General features: G+C 34.1%; 3 protein-coding genes across 3 annotated transcripts; 2 read left to right on the forward strand and 1 right to left on the reverse strand.

Moving 5' to 3' along the window:
• The first annotated feature begins 340 nt into the window (after nt 1-340).
• On the forward strand, nt 341-5,838 carry LOC115980032 (protein NDL2-like). Its single transcript, XM_031102226.1, has 11 exons — nt 341-558; nt 798-897; nt 1,293-1,390; nt 1,502-1,590; nt 2,445-2,505; nt 2,593-2,679; nt 3,239-3,316; nt 3,398-3,454; nt 3,549-3,604; nt 4,689-4,824; nt 5,179-5,838. The coding sequence occupies exons 1-11, from the start codon at nt 499-501 to the stop codon at nt 5,416-5,418; spliced, it is 1,062 nt and encodes a 353-aa protein (XP_030958086.1). The 5' UTR covers nt 341-498; the 3' UTR covers nt 5,419-5,838.
• Nucleotides 5,839-8,776: 2,938 nt separating this feature from the next.
• Nucleotides 8,777-13,168, reverse strand: LOC115981681 (60S ribosomal protein L7-1-like). Its single transcript, XM_031103981.1, has 5 exons — nt 12,890-13,168; nt 11,542-11,639; nt 11,315-11,452; nt 9,252-9,354; nt 8,777-9,147 (listed from the first exon to the last, which is right to left on the reverse strand). Exons 1-5 carry the CDS (start codon nt 13,073-13,075, stop codon nt 8,932-8,934), a joined length of 741 nt encoding a protein of 246 aa, XP_030959841.1. The 5' UTR covers nt 13,076-13,168; the 3' UTR covers nt 8,777-8,931.
• A 2,632-nt stretch (nt 13,169-15,800) lies between these two features.
• Nucleotides 15,801-23,205, forward strand: LOC115981691 (protein tesmin/TSO1-like CXC 3). The gene is made up of 11 exons (XM_031104000.1): nt 15,801-15,921; nt 16,976-17,139; nt 17,230-18,004; nt 19,169-19,650; nt 19,748-19,822; nt 20,767-20,947; nt 21,521-21,616; nt 21,697-21,763; nt 22,062-22,200; nt 22,301-22,420; nt 22,506-23,205. Exons 1-11 carry the CDS (start codon nt 15,874-15,876, stop codon nt 22,843-22,845), a joined length of 2,487 nt encoding a protein of 828 aa, XP_030959860.1. The 5' UTR covers nt 15,801-15,873; the 3' UTR covers nt 22,846-23,205.
• Nucleotides 23,206-23,756: the final 551 nt, after the last annotated feature.

Below are 23,756 nucleotides of genomic sequence, written 5' to 3' on the forward strand. Positions count from 1 at the left end.
TAGTAAAATATTTCATTTCCTCACAACTCCACCTACCCTTTCAACCCCCAAAACGCCACCGTTTGAATTCCTTCACGTTATCAAAATTTTTAAGTGACTGCCCCTATGTGTACGGACCCAACAATAACTATCCCCAACTGACAGTTTTAGCCACTCCAACGGTCATTTGGATAACACAAAGCCAAGCTAAAAGACAGGGAAGTCAAAGAGTTGACTAAAGGGCAAAAAGGTCATTGTGAAAGGTTAAACTAAAACTTAATTGTTGTAATTCCGTTATTTCGTCGAGGGTGTTTGTGTAATTCTATATATCTCCAAAGAGAGTGAAAGAAAAGCCACAGAGAAACCAAGTACAAGTAAAGAAGTAAAGAAGAAGAAGAAGCAAGGTGTTTGATGAGAAAGTTTTAAGCATTTTGCTACTGATAAACTCTGAAACTCTCATTGAGTTTAGTGTTTGTGGGTATCTTTTATTTTCTGTGGTTGGTGTAGAGGGGCTGAGTTATGGCCGAGTCAAGTGACTCGGTTTCCATTGACATTGATATGGTACCTTTAGGAGAGAAGGTAAAGCAACCCCCCAAACAAAAAAACAAAAAAAATGAAGAACCCACCAAGAAAGTTTTATTTTTTATTTCTGTTTTTGTTTTATTCAAATGCAAGATTACATTTTTATTTTTTCTTTGTAATTGTAGTACTTGTTGTTTCTTTGTTGTATATTTGGTGAGTTTTTGGTTGTATGTGTGATTTTTTTTTTGGTTATTTAATTGTGTTTTTTGTTTTGTTTGCTTAATGTGGTTTTGCAGGAATATGTGGTGAAGACAAGCAAAGGCTCAATCTCTGTGTTTGTGTGTGGGGATCAAGAAAAGCCTGCTTTGATAACATACCCGGATGTTGCTCTCAATTGTATGCTTCATTTCTTGTTACTCTTTTTAGTGGTTAATGCTAATTTTTTTTCTGTTGCATTTCAATTTCAAATATGCTTAAGAGTGAATGAAAGAATTTAGAAATGGTGCTTAATGTATATGTCTTGAAGTTATTTGTAAAGGGTCTTTTTGTTTTACTCCAAATGTCATGGAAAATAGTTAGTTTTCAATCTCTATGTGTCATTTGCTTTCTGTGGTTTTTAATGGGTTCTTGTTGTGCAGCCCAATTGGTCTTTGTAGAAATGAAAGTGTTTTTTACTTTATTTGCTTTCTGGGGTTTCTATTGGGTTCTTATTGTGCAACCCAATTGGTTTTTGTAGAAATGGAAGGGTTTTTTAGTTTCTGGGTGCTTACTGATTTCTTGGGTTTACACAGACATGTCTTGCTTCCGAGGCCTCTTCTTTTGCCCGGATGCAGCTTCTTTGTTGCTTCATAACTTCTGCATTTACCACATTGATGCCCCAGGCCATGAGGTCAGTATCAGCCATGCATTTATTTATGTATGTAAGTGTTGTAGTTCAAATTCTTTCCTTTGCTGATATTAATAGAGTTCCTGCCTTCCATTTGCTTAAGAGTTCTTGCAGGTGGGAGCTGATGTAATTTCTTCAGATGCTCCATTGCTCAGTGTGGACGACCTTGCAGACCAGGTGGCTGAAGTGCTTGATTTCTTCGGGTATGCTAGTGTTGTTCACTTTTACCGGTTTATCTTTTCTATTTTGTTTTGGTGGCAATGGATTCAAATGGGAACTTTGGGGCTTTAATTCTCATTAAATTAACTCAATGACTTCATGAAGTGCCTATTAATTACATTGGGTTGTAGAACACATCTCTTTATCTTCTTTCCTTACAGGGTTTGCTGTTATTTGGTTGCTTTTATTCAATCTGCCAGCCCTTGATTTCAATTGGTTTGGGAGAGTGACATACTGATTCTTATCAGCTAATCAATGTGTACTATTATTTTCTTTTTCTTTCTTATCCACAAATGCGAAATGTGTCCCATATTTTCTAGACTACTTATGTGTTGTGATATCACGGAGTTCCAAGCAGGGAGTTATTATGGTCAATATTGGCAAATACATTAGTTTTGTATGAAAGTTTGTGATATCATGAAGGATTTTGACAAGCTTCACGTCCTAGTAAGAGGAAAAATTAGAAATATGGATTGATACCTCAGAATCTAGAGCTTTCCGTTATAATTTAGCTGGAACATGAGAAAAGGGCGGAAGACCCATTTAATCAGGATATGTTGCATGACTTCATAGACATACTGGTTTGTGCTAGTGTCACAAATTTAGAACTAGTTATCGATAGTTTCATATCAAGGGATGTTGATAATAAGTATAACAAAAGGGAAAACAGATCCAGCCCCAATAATATCTAACTGCTTTGGTGCCAAGTTTTTTATTTTTTTTTTCAGTCAGTACTAAATTGGGTGCATTTTAGTTCAGCTATGTTGAATGGTATATATCTTACACTGTTGCCAGTTGCAGTGTTCTTAAGCATGTATTGATGATATTTCTACTTCAGGCTGAAAGAGGTTTTGTGCTTAGGCGTAACAGCTGGTGCTTACATCCTTACCCTTTTTGCAGTAAGTTGGCAAATTTCAGCTTCCCTTTTTTTTCTTTTTTTTAATCATGATATTCTTATTTTAAGTTGTGTTTTTCCCATGTGGCAGATGAAATATACACAGCGGGTGGTTGGGCTAATTCTTGTGTCCCCTATTTGTAAAGCACCCTCATGGAGTGAATGGCTCTACATAAAGGTAATTAGAATATGTGCAATTAATATAATGAAGGAACCATTAGGTGTCAATATCCAACATCAAGGCTGATTTGAGTATCAATAGAAAACTTTATATCAATTTAATTTTTGTACGGTCCAAGTGTGTATTTAAAATAGCAAAGGGCAGAAGGAGGGCTTCCTTATTGCAAAGTTCACCATTTTCCATTTGGTATTATTAAGAGCCACTTGGCTGCAATCAGTAGCCAATATCCAAACACTCTCCAGCACTATGCCCTTCTTGGAGTTTCTACCAACAGAAGTGATTATCATTCATTGTCCAATCCCCCAAGTCATTGCTTTCTTCATGCAACAAGCAGAATATTAATAACAAACATGTTCATGATGTCGGTTCAATACTGCATTACACATGATGGTTTGAGTGTGCACCTGCAGTGCAACATTTTGATATCAGATAAAGTTTATAAAAGAGAGGGAAAAAAACTGCATACACCTTTTTTTTTTTTTGGTTGTGGGAATTAAAACTACATATTTATTGCTTGTGAGGATTGCATAAGATTTTATAAAATCTACTTCTGCAGGTATTATTGAACTTGCTATACTTTTATGGTATGTGTGGTGTATTGAAGGAATGCCTCCTACAGCGTTACTTTAGTAAGGTACTCCACGTTACCTTGTTTTCCAGGAACTTTCTGCCTTTCTGCTCTTGGTATGTTATAATTCTCATATACTAAATGCAGGAACTTAGGTGTGGCTTGCATGATGCAGAATCAGACATAATACACGTTTTCAAAAGGGTAGGGAAAGCTCAGTTTCAATAGTTTCAATAAAGTGATAAATTTATATCACTTGAACTGCCGTGACCCTTTTTTATTTCAACTGTGCTTACAGTTACTGGATGAAAGACAAAGTTTGAATGTCATGCGTTTCCTTCAAGCAATTAATGAGTAAGATCGTATCTATTCTATAAATGTGTGTTTTTCCTTTTTCCCACCGATCCTTCCATGAAACCTGTATTAAGTCAACCCATGAGGGCTTGAAACTGTTATAACAGTTCAAGTCTTCTTTTGGCGGCAGCAGGGGCGGCTTGATGCATTTGGGGGCCTAAGGCGAAAATTGATTATCTTATTTTAGATGCAAAATTACTACTAATTAATATGAACCATGTAAAAATTTTTCTTTTTTTAGAAATTTTATAGATAGAAAAAATTTGACAAATTTTTTCATACTTATTGATGTGGCAGATTGTAATAGTAAGTAAAAGAGTGGTGTTAGTGGTAGACTTAGATGAGAACTAGTAAAAGAGTGGTGTTAGTGGTAGACTTAGATGAGAACTAGTAAAAGTTTGCTAACTCAACTCTTATTATTATTCTTATTTTTTTTAGAAGTGCAACATTCACAATATTTTTTTACAAAAACTCCTAGGTTTTAAGTTGCTTTTTGTTTTCTACTTGACAATATCACTATAATTATTTTTTTGTCATCAATAACAAGTTGTAACAACCTACTATTTAGCATTAGTTGTAAAAGTGTTGTAAAAAATATTGTGAACGTTGCATTTTTCTCTTTTTTTTATTTGTTTTTCATCTGGGAAAAAAAATATTATTTTATTTATTGATTATAAATAACTCTATTGGTTAAAATTTGGGGGCCTATTTTTTACTTGGGGCCTTAGGCGATCGCATCTTTTGCTCACCCATTCAGCTGGCCCTGGGCGGCAGCCACATGAATTTGATTATATGCTTACAAGTGGAAACCTAACTGGTACAAGGGTTTTATAATAAAGAATTTTACCTGAAATTGGTATTTATTTCAAAACAAGTTATGTGTTTAATGACATACCACAGAACAGATTGTCTTAGACAGTACTAATTCGGTTCAGTAAATTAATAAGACACAGAGCTGAAAAATTACAAAGTTAAATTTAGTTTACTTGTGCGGGCATTTGCTTGCTAGCTTTCTAAATGCGAGAAGAATCACATATTCTGTAACACTGCCTACTGTTTTATTGATTAGAAAGTCTATTTGCAGGAGGCATGACCTTACAGAGGGCTTGAAGAAGTTGAGGTGTAAGACGCTTATTTTTGTAGGTGAAAGTAGTGAATTCCACGCAGAATCTGTGTATATGAGTGCCAAAATGGGCAAGAAAAATTGCGCTCTTGTTGAGGTAGAGTGATCTTCACTTTTTCAATGTGTTATCTTGATTTAGCTTTCAATAATGGTAATTAAATGACATAAATTACATGCAAACATGAGATGGTCAATGATCTCATGCACCCGTGGATCTCAAACCCACAACCTCCTCCCCCTCCGTTGGTCTCTTTGTTAAGATTAGAATTAGTAATCCAAAGAAGAACTAGCTTTTATGTTCTTCTATATCTTAGAACCGATGAATTGCTTTCGAATGATGTTGTAATTATAACTAGAGGACTCCATGAATATAGCACATTATTATTTTACTTCTCACTTTAATTTAGTGTATACAGTTATTGTATAATGGTCCCATTTGTGTGCTTGGTAGGTTCAAGCTTGTGGCTCACTGGTGACAGAAGAGCACCCATATGCTATGCTAATTCCTATTGAAATTTTCTTAATGGAGTTTGGTTACTACAGAAAACGACATTTTACTTCTTCATCAAGTAATGGCTCAAACCCAACCAGCCCTTCAAGCCATTCATGCATAGCACCAGAACTTCTTTCTCCAGAGGGTTTAGGCATCAAGCTGAAGCCCATCAAAACCCGCGTAGATATTGAAATTTGATGCAAGGGAATGACTCTTTCAAGCATTAATTCTTTACTCAGATCTCCTATGAAGGATAAATGGGGACAGTGGTATCTCATCTTCACACCTATAAATTAGCCATGGTAGCTTTGTACTTCAGGGTAGCATATTCTTTGATTCTGTTAGTTGGGTTAGGATATTGGTGATCAGGATTAGGTGCACGTATGTATTTTTCAAAACTTTATTGTAGATAAAATAGGGGGAGATTTGATATAGATGGAAGGTACATTTGGGGAAGAGATTTTTTGTCTGTCAGCTTACAACATGCTGTACATGTTACTAGCTTGCAACTCTAGAAGCAGTTTTTGTGTTGAAACTTTCTTTAATGCCACTGTATCTAATTCATGGTCGTTAAGGATATATTTTGAATACCATCCTTCCTTGTTTGGTGGTTAAAAATGAAGACTTTTCTGTGATACCTGGTTGTGATTTTAGTTTTTAATAATACTCTTTTATAATTTCTTTTAATGAGTTAATGAGAGTTTTACATCAATCAAACTGCTTTTTGGAGAAATAAAGTGACCTTTAAACTAAGAGGTAAAAATGAATTTCGAGAGGCACGCTTTAGCTTTGTATTGATGGATTTTGTTTACCAAGTGTCCTAAGAGTTAGGTAGCCTTTGGTGTTAATTCTTCAATAACTATGTTTCACATCATTAAGGCATGAGCAAGGATATGAATTCTGTCAGGCAACGACTTATTTCTGGCTTCCCTCTTCTTCAAGGTCTTAACCATTCCTTACCTTACCCATTGATGTGAAATACAGAGTAATGAATTATCCCTTATCCTACTATCTTCTTCTTTGAATCCCATTGGCCATTATATAACTCTGATTTTGTTCTCCCTCTTTCTCACAGCTGTGTTTCCCAGCCTCCATCTAATCCAATCAAAGCATAATTCAGTCAATCTGATTTCTTCACCTTCTATTTCACTAATTCAAGATATGATTATTTTATGAAGCATTGTTTGTTTCCATTTTCTATGATTCTCAACACTTGAATTTAATATTAAATCTACATTCATTCCATCATGTTCATTTCTCATGGCAAAGCTTAGGGCACATTTGGTACACTGTAATGATTATTACATAGGAATAGGAATAAGTATTATAATGAATACATTAAGTTGGAATGTAATAAGTATTACTATTCATTAGTTTAAGGTTTTTTCATACCAACTATTAAACTTGTTTGGGAACAAGCCAAGGAACTTTACTCTGGTGTCAAAAATTTGAAGCGAATTTATAATCTTCATCAAAATTATTCACCTTGCGTCTCGGTGATGTGTGTATGTGATATGGAGTGTAAGACTTCCGTAATAAGCCCCTTGAACTTGTGAACTTGTTAAGGGCAACTGTATTCATTCTAAATGTCAATATAGCAATAATGTAGGTCAAACTATTTGCAAAGTGAAAAAAAGGTATTATTTAACTGCATTACAGTGCTCCTATGGCAATCTACATGATGCTGCATCAAAGCGTCCAATTCCAATAACCTTACAATTTTTTAATCAATCAGAAAATAACACACATTTTCAAAAACTAATTTTATAGTTTTTTCAAGTCAGACAGAAACAAAATTTGGAAAAATGTGTAGAATCCACAGCTTCTATCAATTTTCCCATTTTCTACTTCCTCTCGTCCAGTACAACCAAACATAATATAAAAGGTTTTAACGAGAAGAAGATGTGCCTAAACCTGAACCTATAAGAACTGCCCCTGAGTTCCCAACAAAAGACTAATAAACACATATACCTAGACCATCTTTGCCTTACATACCCAACACTCGCCCCTGAGTTCTGAACAGTTTGACTTATTTGCGGTTTCTCTTTCTCATAAAGAACAAAAAAAAGGGTAATGTTTGACTCATCTGATGAAGGGAGGGATTCAAACCATTGCATCAAATAGTTTTTCTTCTTTCATAATTTATTTTCTTCTCAATTTTTCTTCAGTTCTAATTGATTTTTTTTCCATGCAGATCTATTCCTTGATTCAATGGCTTCAAGTTCGTCATCTTTCCCAAGTTCTTCTATTTCTTCTACCAGCCAATGGACGTATGATGTCTTCTTGAGTTTCAACGGCGAGGACACCCGCAACACTGCTACCACCCGCATAACTTTTCCTTGTTGTAAATCATTTTTATGTCAAATTTCCTAAAATACACTTATTTTAGGGTGTTCAAAATAAAGCTAATAATTTACAATAAGAAAAATTTATTTTCTTTCCTTTTGAAGATGTGGCAACTGATAGCTTTTTAGGAAATTTTTTTAAAAAGTTATTACATAAGATGAAGGAATAGATGTTCAGCACTTTTGATAAGGAATAGTTATTCCTCATTTTGAAGAATAGCTATTCATAAGGAATAATTATTCATTGTAATAAAAATATAACAAAACAACTGAATAGTTATGCCATAGAAATATCTATTACATTACAGTGTCTATTACAGTCTACCAAACGTGCCCTTAGGGTATTTTATTTTCCTCACCCGATTTTTTTCTTTTAAAAGTTCTCTTTTATTTATCTACTCAAATATCTTATCGGATTTTTTTTTTTAGGGTGGGTAATAATCAATACACCTCTCTCTCAAAATTTGCTTTATTATTTTGGTGATGATGCAACCACCAACCTTTTGTTACGTGCACGTGAAATGTATGATAAATTAGTTAGATGTTTTGTTCTTTTTCCAAAATTAGAATTTGATAGGATGGTTTGATACAAATTCTTCATCACAATACTTATCCCACAAAAACACCCTTCATCATGATTCATGATAACTACTCCTTTCATCTTGATAGTGCCAACCCCTCAAATCTCATCCTCCAGACTCGGGGGGTGAGTAGCAATTTATTCTCTTAATGCCCATTACAATTTCTTGAATTCAGATTCATAAAATTTTTCTCAAAAGTCAAAAACAACCTCCAAGCTCATCAATAATAACTTTATGATTTTCTTTGACAATTCTTTTATCTTGCTTATCTCACTCAAAAAAAGAGAAGATATTTGAGAAAAAGAAAATTCTTGGTCAAGTTAGCATGAAAAGAAACTAGCACACAAGGGATTGGTTCTCTCTCTCTCTCACGAACAATCTAAGGTTTGAATGTAATATCTATAACACTGAGTAGGGAGACACTGCAGAACTCTTTCCGCAACGAATTCATTGACACTGATTACTTCAAGCTAGAGAAAACAGATATCAGTGCAGTTTGGATTGGACTGAAACTGCGTTTACGTTTTCTACGTTTTTTTCAGTTTTCAATTTTCAACAAAATAAGTTCTATCCAAACAGACCCATCATCAACCCGGGAACAACTTAAAAATTAAAAGCAGCAAAACAAAGTAAATTGTGACACAGTAAATGTTAATTAGCAGACCCAAAATAACAATAACTTTCAAAATTGCGATACATACCACTGCAAAGTCATTTTATGGGTAGTTGAAATAGTAACAACACTCTAGATTTCTTCTTTATATGCAGTACATTTTTTCTTAATCCTAATTCATCTTACTGATCAGTTCATTGATGTGATCCTCACGATTACCAGCATCTCCCCCTCGCTTGTATACTATTTTTGTTCCTTGCAATCCTCCTTCTGGCTTGTTAAGTGAAAAGGGCCATAAGGAACTTGTAACCTCCTTAAAATGTGGACCAACAGTAGCAATCTCATGCACAATATCTTCAATGCATATAATGTCGTACTTTCCCAATGCCTGCCAAAAAGATAAAATTGTAGGGGGGAGGGGGTGCATTAGAAAATTTTGGATAAAAAATTACAAAAACTTAGTCCAAAATTTAGCAAGATGATATCTAATACCTGCTCAATAATGTTATTGTCAGTCAGAGGGACTCGCTGCTTGTCTATTTTTAAAAGACCCTTCTTGTAAATCAGCTCCCTCACATTCTTCAGATTAGGATATCTTTACAAACAAGCAAAATCCAATAAGAACCATGTATCACTGATCATTAATTATTAATACAATGACAAAGGGGCAAAGATGCAGGTGAAAAGAATATCACTGATCATTAATTTGTAATTATAATGATACAGGGGCAAAGATGCAAGTGAAAAGAACCTTTAGGATAATCTGAAGTTGAAACTGGAAATGCATGGAAACCCATATATCAAATAGTAGTTCTTATAAGGAAGAGTCACAGCTTAAGATCGAAAGTTCAGCCATATGCGATATGCCTAGTGAAGACAAATGCCGTAACTTTCCACAATTTTTGTAATTAAGCATGTTTAGGGACAAATTTCTCATCATTGTATTTTAGGAAATGCAACAAATTTCAAGATTACATGCAAGACAATGAGACATTTCATGTGACATAACAAAAACAAGGTTATCTTTGATAATTTGATATAGAGAATGAACTTTTTTAATGTGGACAGGGAGGGAAGATTCCAGTGACCTCCACTTGAACAAGCAATTGACTTGGAACATCAGTGGAAAAAATAAACTAAAGGCACCTAATCGATCGCCTAATATCTCAATAATTTTTAATTTCAGCCCCAGCCAAGGGCAAAATGAGACCGTTATTTAAACATGCTCCAGTCACAAGCTATTAAAGTTAGGGCCAATGGTAACTCTCTATATTCTAGCATAGATCTGACTCTGGCTAGAGCTAAATGAAGGGTTCGTGCAACAAATGTCCACGCCAGGTTGTCAATAAGCTTATTCAAGGTCTATGGAAGCCTCAACAAGCCAAATAAAAGCTTAAGTTGAAGACTATATAGAAGAAAACCTAAACAACTAGAGGCTCAACTCAATATTTTTTTTATTATCTTGAACTGCCATCAAACTTGACGCTTCAACAGACAATGGTCAGTGTGTGTAAAGCTTACAAGAATTACATGAAATTCTTAGAGCATATCATAGTGGCTAATGAGGAATTCCCCTTTCAAGTCCACCAGAAATAAATGAAAGAGACTGGTGCCACACTCCCACTCTCACTGCTACTAGTTATTTTTTAAACCAAAAAAATACTTTTTTTTTAATAAAATTTTTAGCCAAAGGAAGTAAGGCTCACCCTAAGGGGCAACCTGGTGGATCAAAACCAAGCTCATCCTTCTGGGGAGAGAAAAAGGGGGGGGGGGAGGAGTGAGGGAGGGAGCCAGAGGAGCCACTAGACCAAAAACACAGAACTTATCTGTTTACATTCAAAGGCTTACTCAATCATGCCCTTGAACCTGCTCTGGTGTCTATCTGATGCACACAAATTAACATTGACCAAGGACCAAGCATAAGACAAGTTTCAAGATTGATTTTGGTTCAATCTAAAGGTGCTTATCAAGCCCAAACAGCCTGGTAATAGGATTGTCCAGATTCATAAGTATCCTTACTCCAAGAAGAGCGCAACACAGAGAATACATAAAACAGAAGCCACCAAAACAATGCTCAATGAAAAGGTATATGCAAAAAAATGGTTGGTGCCATTAAAAGGGATCATCTCAAAATAATGTAAAAATTAAAAATTAAAAAGAAAAAGTTATTTCAGCAAGAGCATAGGACACTGACAGGTTTACACAGAAATCAAAAAAGTTTAAATAAGTAAAAGAGCATGAAAGCTAGTTGCTTCTTGTCCTGATGGTAAGCTAGAGCTTTTTGTAGTCTTTCAACACTATGCTTTATATCATTAGTAGTAATGGAATAAAAACAATATATAGCTATCTAACTAATGAAGCCAGAAAGAATTAGGCAACAGAGTTAATTCCAATTATGATACTAGTCAGTGGTCACAATTTCATTCATAACCACTTCATACTGAAAATCATGAACTATTATGGGGGAGCCCCCATATTTCTATGCTTTTCTGTTTTATCCAGCTTATTAAGCATATTTACTGCATAGCAATAAGAAAAGGTTTTGTGTCTCCTACCCGTAGGTAACATAAGGCTCCACTTTTTCCAGCTTTTCAACTATAAATTTATTTGCTATAACAAAGACACCGTTGAAGACTTTCCTCAATCTCATGTTGTATAAGAGCTTCCTAGTTCTTGGATGCATTTCCTTCTTTCTGGGAAACAAACAGAGACATCAGAGTGGTAGAAAAAGAATTAACTGTAGATAACATCAAGAAAATAATCACAAAAGCTGGTAACTCACCCATTTATGCGAAGGACAAAAAGCAATTTGGTATCGGTCACTGTCAAATTTGGTCTATTCCTCTTTGTCCTCTGTTTCAATTTTATGAGGTCTAGTTCCTACCCAAAAAAAAGAAGGATTATTTGACAATACCATTATGTTAGTAAATATATCATGATATTGCAGACAATGCAGGGCAGCTCCGGAAACATTTGTCCTGGACAGAAGTTAATCTAAAATGAAAGACATAAAGAGTACAAACATCTAAGTATCTACCAAAGTTTTCAACCTTAACAAGCACATCACCTAGATTGATGAGCATACACATTTCAGCTACTATTGCATGCTTCTCATGGACAAATAATCTGTGACCCAAGAAGAGCCCATTTCACCTAATACTAGGCAACTGCCCAAGAGGCAAATTTAACATGCAAAACAATAGAAGAAAAGACCAAGGAAAGGCACCAAAACAGCATTCAGTCATGTCACGTGCTAAACATAAAAAATTGAACATTTCCAACATATCAAAACTGAATGAACCCAATCGAATCTCAAATAACCGAAAACCTCAGCTTTCTTCACTCCTCTAAAGAACACTTCAAACTTCTCCATCCCAGCTTATTTCTAATCACATCAATCTTCTACAACAGATTATCGACACAAAACTAAGATGTCCCCAAGTTCCAACTCTCTCAAAAAACCAATCATAAATACATAAATATTAACCTGTAAGCCATCAAAATAACACCCAAAATAACCCCCCAATTCTCAAACTCCTCCATGCTTGCACATACACATATGCATATGTATACAAGAAAAACAAAAACCTCCACCAACCCAACAGTAACTTCAAAAGGCAAAATTTACCCAATTTCAACCACAATAAAAGAAATGAAACAAAAAAAAAACACTATATCAATTTTATAAGCATAACATTACACCAAGTAAAACCCACACACATATATGCATATATGTACAAGAAAAATACTCTGGCAGCTCAACAGAAACTTCAAAAAGCAAACTTTACCCAATTTAAACCCAGTAAAAGAAATCATAAAAAACACTATATCAACGTTTTTATAAGCATAATATTGCACCAAGTAAAACCCACACACACATATATGCATATACATACAAACAAAAAAATATCCAGCAACTCAACATAAACTTCAAAAACCAAAACTTACCCAGTTCAAACCACAACAAAGGAAATCAGAAAAAACATAATATCAATCTTATAAGCATAATACAGCTATAGCAACCCAACAAAAACCCACTTGTGAAAAAGTAAAACAAACCCACAAACAAACACAAATAGATATATATAAAAAAAATAAAATAAAAAAAAAATAGGTGAAAGAGTTGAAACCCTGGTGCGGTATTGTTTGATGAAATCTTCAGGCATTCTGATGAATTCTTGTTTGGCTCTCTTCTTGAGAGCAGACTGTCTGTCCTCATACTGAGCTTTCCTCTTCAAAGCCCAGTCTTCATTGCTCTTCCTTTTCTTCAGTATAACCTCAGGTATGTACGCCAACGGTGCCTCCTCTTCCGCCATTCTTATCTCTCTCTTTTGCTTTCTCTCTGTAACCAAAAGAGAAAAATACAGAGAGAACGAAAGATGAAGGAAACACAGAAAGAGGGTTAGGGTTGCGACCGAGTAAAGACTAAAACCCTAATTTCCAATCAGATTGGACTTCAAAGCCCATTCAGCCCATCAATGGGCCCGCAAAGAGTAAAAAGTTGTGATATAAGGCCGAATTCCAAATTGTTATGGGCTCTTCTTGGACCCAAGAAGAGCCCATCAATGGTCTAAAAAAAATTTTATTTTCAGTTTGTGTTGGTTTGATTTCATTATTTGCAAATCAATTTACAAACCGACGGATTAATGTAAAATAGTATATGGAATGGTTTAATGTAAAATACCAAATATGCAATGACTTATTATCAAACCGAGTAAATTGACAGATTGTACGGTTAATCTTTTTAACCCACAGATAAAATAAAATAAAATAAAATACCAATTGTTATACATAGAACACAAGCAACAAATATCACATCGATAACACCTGATTGATTTTAATCATTAGTTGTATTCGGAGATTTAAATGATTTTTTTATGCTTTATGGTTTGATGATTAAGCTGAAAATCTATTTTGAATTTTTATGAGATATGTTATTTCAAGACTTTTGGACTATATAACTTATTTATTGGATGATTTATGTAAATGATGTGTTTATTTTTGTTTATACTCTCTTACTTTATGTCATATGATGTAATTTTTTTATTATAATTTCTTAATTTACCTAAATGTATATTTTTTTTGGTTGCTTTTTAAAATTATAAAATATATTATATAATTAATTAATAAACCTACAATTTAACCAATGGACTAGTGAATCAATTCTTCAGCTAGGTCAACCTCCAGTATAATTTTTATAACTTTGGTTTTGGGGTTTTAAAGGCAATAGTGGATGTCTACTTAATAAAAGACTGAATTGGGAAGTTTTGAAATTTAGATGACTGAAATGAGAAAACGTAAATTTAGAGAACTAAAATGAAAAAAAATTGAAACTTAGAAGACGAGTTTTGAAATTTAGCTTAAATTAAAATCCTCAAAAAACCAAGTGGTAATCTTTTTTTTTTTTTTTAATAGTTAGAAATATAATGTGAAAATTTTTTTTTATATAGAAAATATAATTTCATTTCAAACCCTTTAAAAAAAAAAGTTAGCAGGTCATGGGTTAAAACTTAATAGGTTCATGTTATATTTTGGTTGACATGACTAGCTCATTTAATAAACATGTCATGATTGTGTTTAACCCATGGAACTCGTTTAACTCATTTAACTTATTTAATTAAATGTCATTTTATCAATATACTTTTCAAAACCTTAGGTATATAAACTTATTAGTTGTTGTGTTTATTTTGTTTGGCATATTGTAACTGATTATTTGTGAAATTAAGATTTGCTTTAATTTTGAATAATCTCTTTTGCCTATCAGCCGAATTTAAGCAACCTTTGCATTTCCTACTAAGATCCCAAGTCTCCAAGTGGGCTCTCTTGTAATGCGATTACTCGTTAATTATGAATTTTATATTAAAAAAAATCTATTTGTTTTATCTCTTATAGTTTAGATTAATTGGGTTAAAACTAAAATTTGTATTTTTTTTTCACTTTGATAAAAATCTAATAAATGGGTTGACACAACTAACCCATTTAATAAACATGTCATGTTAGGGTTGAGAAATCCTAGCTCGTTTAATAAATGTGTTGGGTTAGTGTTGACTAATATAGTCGAATATTTATGAGTCGACATGACATGAACTATAAATGTGAACACAAATTTCCACCCCCAGGGTTAACTCTGACTGACAGACCTTACAAATTACAATCTTAACCAAAACCAATTTTATCATATTTTCAACCACTTTAATATTTCACTTGACTACAACGCTCCGTTTGTTTCAATGGAAAACTTTATGTAAAGATAGTTTTCCGTGTTTTCCAGTGTTTGGTAGCATAAAAAAAGATAAGTCAAAGGAAAACTATATTTGGTCAACATAAAAAGTATGACTTATTTTTAGAAATTGTTTTCCACTAATTTTTTTTGGAAAAAAAAAAACTTTATCTCACAACAAACTAAATAAGGGAAGTTAAGAGGTTGTTTTTCAACTCATTTAAAGTTACTACCAAACATTGAAAAATGAAATAGTTTTATTGAAAATGATTCTTAGAAAATGACTTATTTTCTAGAAAACATTATTGTTGAAACAAACAAAGTGCAAGCTCAAGTTATTAATCTCGGCATTTTTAAACTTTATTAAATTTCCATTATTAATTTTAATAATCTTTACGGTGATAAAAATTTTGTTTTAAAAGCCCCACTCTTGTCACATAACTTAAACAAACCATACCTTGTTTTTTTAATAAGAAACATAAACTATTCCTTAAATTACTTTTTTTTTAAACAATTTAATTATATTATTGTAATATTATATCTAATAATAAATTTTTATAGTTTTGGACATTACAAAATTACACTAACATAAGACAATGCTAATAATTTACGTTAATTATGCAATTTAACAAAGCTAAATTACAGATAGAGATATATAATAAAAAGTAATTAAGAATGAAGAAAAAAGTCAAAGAAAAATGGTCCCCACATTGGAAAAAAAACCAAAAAGGCCAAAAAAAATCCTCCTTTCCCGCCTTCCGCCCCCCTCATTGAATTTCATATTTCGTTCTCTCTCCTCTCTCTCTCTCTCTCACATCACACTCTCACACACCCCCACCCACAGAGAGAGAGAGAGAGAGAGAATGTGGAGGAGCTCTTGGGGCTACTCTGAAAATGGACACTCCAGTGAAGAACCAACTTGCCACCACTTCTAAGTTTGAGGTCTTTCCTATAAACCCTACTCTCTCTATCTTATTTTTCTTTGTCTTACTCATTATCATTGTGCTTTTATTTTATTTATTTTTTTTGGTAAAATGAAATTATTCTGTCTGGTTACCGAGAAATTGAACTAGAGAAAAACAAAACCCATGTCTTCAATTTCACTATCTCATCCATTTTACTCACCAAAATAAGAAAAACCCAATTCCCATTACTTAAAAGTAGTTTATGTTCAAGGGTCAAAATTCAATTTGGGGGTTTTAGCTCTCTTTGGTTCCTGATGCTGTGAAGCCTAAGGTTTTACCATAAATTTAATATCCCTATTTTCTGAGGGGAAAAAGGGTATTTTGTAATGTTGTATTAAGATGTTGAGTTGTGGGGCTAAATTTGTTGTTTTGGGTTCTTTAGGGATTGGATTTTTAGAACCTGGGGTTGCTATGATATTGTATTTTGGTGGATTTTGATGTGAATTGCCTTTTGTTTTTAAGTGTGAATGGGGTTTCACTTTGTTTAACAAGTGCATATATCCATGTGGATGTTTCATAGGGCTTTTTTATAAATTTGGAGAGTAGAGGTGTATTTTGGTCCAAATGATAGGTCCACCATCCACACACATGGGGGAAGGGTGATTTAGCCAGATGCTTCTATGGACTTTATAGTTGCAATTGTGTGTGTGTGTGTTTTTTTTTTTTCCTCCCAAGGAAATATCTAAAGAGGAGTTGAAACTTTTGGAACCATTGTCTAGTGCAAGGGTTAAGTCTCGGACTGCCAAGTGCAAGTGCACAGGGAGTGGTCACTTCATGCAAAAAAAAAAAAAAAAAAAGTTAAAGGCTAGAACTGTATCCAAGCCAACCCTCTCTGAATCCTAGCTAAGTGAGAGAGGCATTAGGCAGTGACCATTTTTATATATTTGTAAGCAGTTACTGATTTTGGCAAGATGTTATTGTTTTTTGCTTGGTGACAATCTAATTTGTTTGCTATTGTTCTGGATTGGTTAATACTTGTTTTTATTTTTGAGGCTATGTGCTGGGTAATAATCTTTGTTTATACTATGCAGGACTCTCCTGTATTTAATTACATCAGCAATCTTTCTCCTATCGAGCCAGTCAAGTCCATACCCACTGATCATGCATTTACTTCGCTAACTTTTGCATCCCCTTCATCAGTATTTCCTTCACCACAGATTGGTATCCACAAAGAATCTAGATTTTCAATTAGAAGGTAAATTTAATTTACTTTTTCTTGTGTCATTCAATCATATAACAAAAATTGTGCAGTTGTTATTCACAATTCAAGTTACACTGTTATCAGGCATCAGTTCTCAGACCCTTCAAAAAATGAGTCCTCTCAGATTGGAAACAAAAACAATACAAGTGAAGGGGTTTCAGTTGCTGTTCAATCATCTGATTCATGTACTGAAAATTTTGAATGTTGTACTTCTGCCAGTTCAGCAAGAGAGATTACTAATGAGCCAACTGATGAGCCCTCGGAACTAGTCATTGAGTTGCCAAATACCTTGAAATATGATTGTGGTAGCCCTGACAGTGATATGGTACCTCCTGATGCTATTAAGACAGATGCTGCACCAGAAGTTGCAGGCACACTGGAATCATTCGATGAATTTCTTCGGGATGACTCAAAAGGGAAGCTCCATTATTTTGAAAGTGAAAAAAATTTGCGCAACATCTGTTCGATTGAGCAAAATATAGAAGCATGTGACTGGGTGTCATTTGTTTCTGGCGCTGCAGATCTGTTGAACTTGGATTCATCCATGATTGAAGAGCATTTTGAGGGACAAAATCATAAATCAGTTGATCCTGGGACAATTTCTTTTCTCTCAACTGTCCTACAGCTCCCACAAGACAATGCAAATGATGTAGAGAAGACAGAAACCGTTGGTATTATCAGTTGCAAACAACGTGAAATAGGAGAAACAGTAACTCAATCCAGAGAAATTGGAAACCTGAAAAAAAAGGATCAAACTTCAGCAGTCTTTTCTAGCACTCTGCTGGATAAGCTAGTTGTTAGTGATTTGAGTGATAAAGTGGATGACAAGGGGAAAAAGTGCATGGATTCCAGCAGCAAGGTATGGCATTTTTTGGCCTATGTTGTTATACAGATTACAGAAGTAAAACGTATTATATGTATTTATGCAGTGTATGCTTTCTTCTGGATAATTAAAATGCTGTCTGACAGTTAGAAACTAAAGTTTTGTGGAGTTTATAGCACATACATTGTGAGAGTCTCTTCAAGCTTTAACTTATACATGGTGTCTAATATATTGTAGAATTACATAACCACAGTCATATTTCTCACAGTTTATTAACCTTATAAAACTCATAGCTTAAATTCACTTCTCTAAATTAGATACTCGTATGGTGCGTCTCCATCATTGATCTGCTTCTGATGCAGAACCAAAAAAAAAGAACCCAAGAACAAAAATAATAAAATAAACATAGGATTCAGCACCTAGGGTTACTTGGAATCAACACCAAATGAGATGGAAAGCTTAAGAACCAGCACCTAGTGTTGATTGGACTCAACACCAAGCCATTGGAAAAATTCCAACCAAAATTTTAGTAATCATTAACTTCTCTCCGTTGGAGTACAATGCTATGCTTATACAAACTATTAAAACTAAACTCTAATTTTAGATGACTAGAGTCAATGCTCAATTATTAAATTACAAAAACAACCTTGACTATAGGAAATTAAATAACATATTAATAACCTAATTTGCTAATAAGAGTTAGAATAAAATCCAATGGGGGTAATAGTAAAAATACAATTGACTTCTAAAACTAAACAAAACTTAATTACAACAAAATTGTTGTCATGTTCATTGCATCAATTGTTTTTGGTCTTTGTCATGTATTTACATAAGCACTGTGGATAGAGTATTGCTGAAGCTGAATTCAGAGTAGACGTATAAAAAATATGCCAAGTGTTTAGATTTTTATGAGAATAATAAATTGTAGATACCACATATCCATTGACATTAATGCTTTACCTAATGTTGAAATCTCATCTTTATTTCTAATGCAATTTTTGACTGTTTGAAATCACAACAATGCCATGTATGCAATGAATTGCATCAATGAACAGTGTTGTGATTTCAGGTTCATTGCATCAATTTTTTGTGTGTCTATGCATGATACTGTCCCTACCCCACATGCCTGCTCCCCCTTTGTCCCTTTTTTTTTTAATGCTTTATTTGTCCCTATTCAATAATATTTTGGACCTTGTTCAGCCTGGTTCTCACAGGCTTTGTAGTATACGACGGCGCTGTCTGGTTTTTGAAACTTCAGGAGCTCATAAAAATAAGCCAATATGTGATTCTAATAGTAGTTCTTCGGCAATACCATCTGATTGTGAAGTTTTTTCTAATGAAAAGCAAGCTCAAATCAATACTGCAAGTGGTTATTCATCAACCATGTTACCTGGTATTGGTTTGCACTTGAATGCTCTTGCAACTGCTCCGACTGATAATAAAGTTGTCAAGCTTGAGAGTCCAGCTTTCAGAAGTAAACAAATAATTATGCTAAACTCACTGGTCTCTTGCAATCCTTTAACACCTGGCCAGAATCCTCTTGATAAAGCCCTGACTCTTAAAACTTTGGAAGGTGAATTGGCTCCACATTATAATGAAGCTCAGGTTACAGAAAATGCTCCTCAAACATCTACAAGTGCTGTTAGTGAAGAGTTTGACCAGAGTAGTCCTAGAAGAAAGAGGCATGTGTGGACAATACTATTGTTTGATCGTCGACATTTACTTTTTAATTAAGTGCTTAATATTGCCATTTTTGTTATAATGTTTGATAATTTTCAGATTCAAGTTGGAACATGTTGAAGAAAGCAACGCCTGCAAGCGCTGTAATTGTAAGAGGTCAAAATGCTTGAAGCTGTAAGTTTATTTTTATTTACTTAAAATTAAGTTCATGGTTTGTGTGCATTATCTTCGTCTCTCAGACAAAATGTGTTTGTAAAATCAGTTGCTAATGTCTTGACTGGTTTTATGGTGGATTGACTCTAAAAGTTTAGCCAAACTCACTATTCTTTGTTTAAATGGTATAAAATGGGAGGTTTGAGGGATACTCCAATGGTTTCAGCACCTCTCATGGTGCCTGGGCACTGGGGTTTCTAACCCCATCACAAACAGCCCTCCCCTCCTCCCACTTCCCTAGCAAAAAAGAGAGAGAGTATAAAATAGCTATGGAGTATGGTTGATTATCATCAATCTATTTTTGTGCCTTAGTTCTCGACGTATATTACTTGCCATTTCAGTTATGAAATCATGAGGGGAGGCACTAGGAATATACAATTTAGAACTTCCTCATGCATGAAATGCCAGCCATGAAGCTACAGCATGAGCATCATTAATTCACTGTTTCTAAAATATAAAACTCACGTTGAGAAATTTTGAAATATTCAGAACCGATCATGTATGCATGTGTACATCTACTCTGATGAAAAAACCAATTGACAATGGTGGCGATATATAATTTTCTCCTGCTTACATGTCTAGTGTTATATCCTCAACTAGTGCTTAGGAATCCCAAATTTTGAGCTGAGAATATCTTTCTGGCTGTCAGCCAAAGTAAAATGAGGACATTTTTTGAAGGTTGTCTTGACAACAGAAGGATCAACTGTATCAGGTTCTGGAGATTAGCTAAAATAACAATTACTGTTTCTACTAAATTAAATTTTCAGTATGTGCACTTGACAGTACTTATATTATTATTATGCAATGGTGGAATGCTACGTATTTTATAAATGTTCCTTTGACATCAACAACCCTGCAGATTTAATAGACACTTGTAGTCTTACTGGTCATGTTCTTCAATACAGTTACTGTGAATGCTTTGCTGCTGGCCTCTACTGTGTTGAGCCTTGTTCATGCCAAGATTGCTTTAACAAACCTATTCATGAAAGCACTGTTCTGGAGACTAGGAGAAACATTGAATCTCGCAACCCACTTGCATTTGCTCCCAAAGTGATCAGAAGCGCAGATGTTGTTCCTGAATTTGGGGTTAGAAATCACCTCTTAGATTTGATACTTCCTTACATCAGATTTGAGAGGCATCACAGTCATTCTGCTCAAACTCCATCAATTTATTGGATGGAGCCTGGCCTCATTTGTGAAGTGGGACTGACAAAATTTATTTTTGGTCATTTTAATAACAAGTATTTGAAGAGAAGGAATTTGATTTCTGGTTTTAGTTTTAATGGCTTGAATAAAGAATAAAGTACAATTTTTTCTATTGATGAAATTTATGGGTGGATTTAAGCCTTATCAATTTGTGGATATGTAAGGATTAAGTACAGCATGTTCTTTCAAATTCATAAGACCTGGGTTTTTGTTGGAGCAAAGTTCTCATAGCCAAAGCCCATCACTTGTTATTAAAAATCATTTCAAGTGGTTTATACTAGTAATTATTCTTTAAATCCTTTGATTTTAAATTTTATAATTCCAAAGCAACTTGCTAGGATTCATAGTGAGGGTTGAGCAATGATGTCTGTGGTGCTAATTTGTTTTCAATAATAGTTTCTTCCTTTGGCCAATGCCCTTAAACATGTATTCTTCATTTTTTTCCCTATGCAGGATGAATCTAACAAAACTCCAGCCTCAGCCAGGCATAAAAGAGGATGCAACTGTAAAAAATCAAGTTGCTTAAAGAAATACTGTGAATGCTTTCAGGTTTTTTCTGATACCCCTTTGTGTACATGCCTTATGATAATTGACATCTAATGTGGACCATTTGTTTTGTGTATAAAAAGGGTGGGGTTGGATGCTCTATCAACTGCAGATGTAAAGGATGTAAGAACGCATTCGGGCGGAAGGATGGTAAGTGTTTTATTTGGTTTAATTGCACTAATCTTTATCCTGAAACTGAATTGAACTGTGACACTTCAATTCTACTTCTATAAGTTGTTAACAGATCTTATGACCAACTGAGGTGCTTTTTAAAGTTTTTATTTTTATTTTTAAGTTGAATTCTAATATGCAGTAAATATACTTAAATTTCTTCCTCTTCCCACCCTGGTGCCCTTTACTTGGACCATAGATTTCTAAGCATCACACTAAGTAGAGCATGCAATAATTCTAGTTGTTTTACAACTTCCTTTTTCTTTTAATGTAATAGGAGCTGAAGAAACTGATATCGAAGGGGAAGAATTAGAAGCTTGTAAAAAGAATGCATTGGATGCAAGTCTACACACAGTCAAGGAGGATGAAAAGGAACATCTTGATTTCCCAATTACAGAATTATCAGAGAATAGCAGGTTATCAATTCTACTCATTTTAAATTTGATAAAATATTTTCCTTTTTTTTTTTCTTTTTTTTTTTTGATAAAATATTTGATAAATTTACTTTTCTTTCAGATCTCTGAGTCAAGAATCAGAAGGCTGTAAGAATGCATTGGAGATAAGTTTACAGGAAGTAAATGAGAGTGAAAAAGAACATCCAGATCTCTCAATAACACCTTTTTCTGAAATAAGCAGGTTCTTGATTCTATTCATTGTGAGTTTTGGACATTGTTTATCTGTACTATATCTGTTTTTAATTTCACCAATATTTCATTTTCAGACCTTCAATCCGATTGCCATTTTCCTTTAGTGGGAAGCTACCTTTATCTTCTCTGCTTTCTGTTGGATCATCAGCTCAGTTTTGCACCAGCCAAAAACCCAGAACAAAATATTCTCTCTCCTCTCGGCTCAAATTTGAGACACATCTTCAGATGATTCCTGAAGATGAAACTCCCGAGGCTTTGAATAGTACTAGTGATGTGAAGTCAACCTCTCCAAACTCCAAGAGGGTTTCACCTCCTAAACAAGAGTTTGGTTCAACTGCTCGAAGGATGGGTAGAAAGTTGATTTTGAGATCTATTCCACCGTTCCCATCTCTCAGCTCAACAGGAGAGCAGTGATTTTCATGATGCTGTGAAATGTTGTTTGGTTGTACTATTTCGAGCAAATTCAATGTATCCTTCCGAAATAGTAGCATGCTTCAGCTAGTGGCATTGTCAATATGTACAAATTAGTATTACAGTTAGCCTCTCTTATTTAAGTGGTTCTTTTCTGTTAGCCTTTTTATTTTTTATTTTTAAATGTCCCAACTCCCATCCTTATTCCTTAATATGCTCTCAAATTCTATTATAGCTTGTACCTTTCAGCTCTAATTTGGGCAATGTTCTGTTGTATGATTAGACTAAGTTGAAGGAATGTGTAATGTTACTGTATTTGTTTCCAATAATTGCAGACAACTACCAGTACTACCTTTACAAATCTTTACTAATTGTATCACAAATCCTTTATACTCCATGTCTGTTGTGACTTGTGACTTCCACAGCTAAATACCAACAATGAGAATTCTCTCTTTTATTCTTTTAAAGCTTTCGCAACCCACTGGAATAAAGATTGGACGGTGTATAGATCCAAACATTTGTGCAAAGCTCAGTGGCTCAATTTGTCTCAGGGCTAACCTTAGTTTATCCCAAAAGAACCACTCGAGTTATATAGGGTGGTTTGACATTGTTTTGTTAAAGGATTGGGTTTATGATTGATGAAATGGCCCAAGAGGCCGAATTTTGTTGTAAACCGATATTGGGTTAACCTTAACTTCTAGTCTTTATATAAACCCTATTAAGAGTTCACTGAAATAGATGACTTGAGTATATAGTAAGGATGTAGCTATAAGGGCATTATTCTGTGGCCGTTGGCTGAACAACGTAATTCTATGTGTTTTTCTTTCTTTCTTGCTTCTGCTTTTTTTTTTTTTTTTTTTTTTTTTTTATTATTATTCTCTTTAACAGTTTTTATTATACCAACAATACAAGTT

The sequence above is a fragment of the Quercus lobata genome, chromosome 3 (genome assembly GCF_001633185.2).
Source record: "Quercus lobata isolate SW786 chromosome 3, ValleyOak3.0 Primary Assembly, whole genome shotgun sequence".
NCBI classification, from domain to species: Eukaryota; Viridiplantae; Streptophyta; class Magnoliopsida; order Fagales; family Fagaceae; genus Quercus; species Quercus lobata.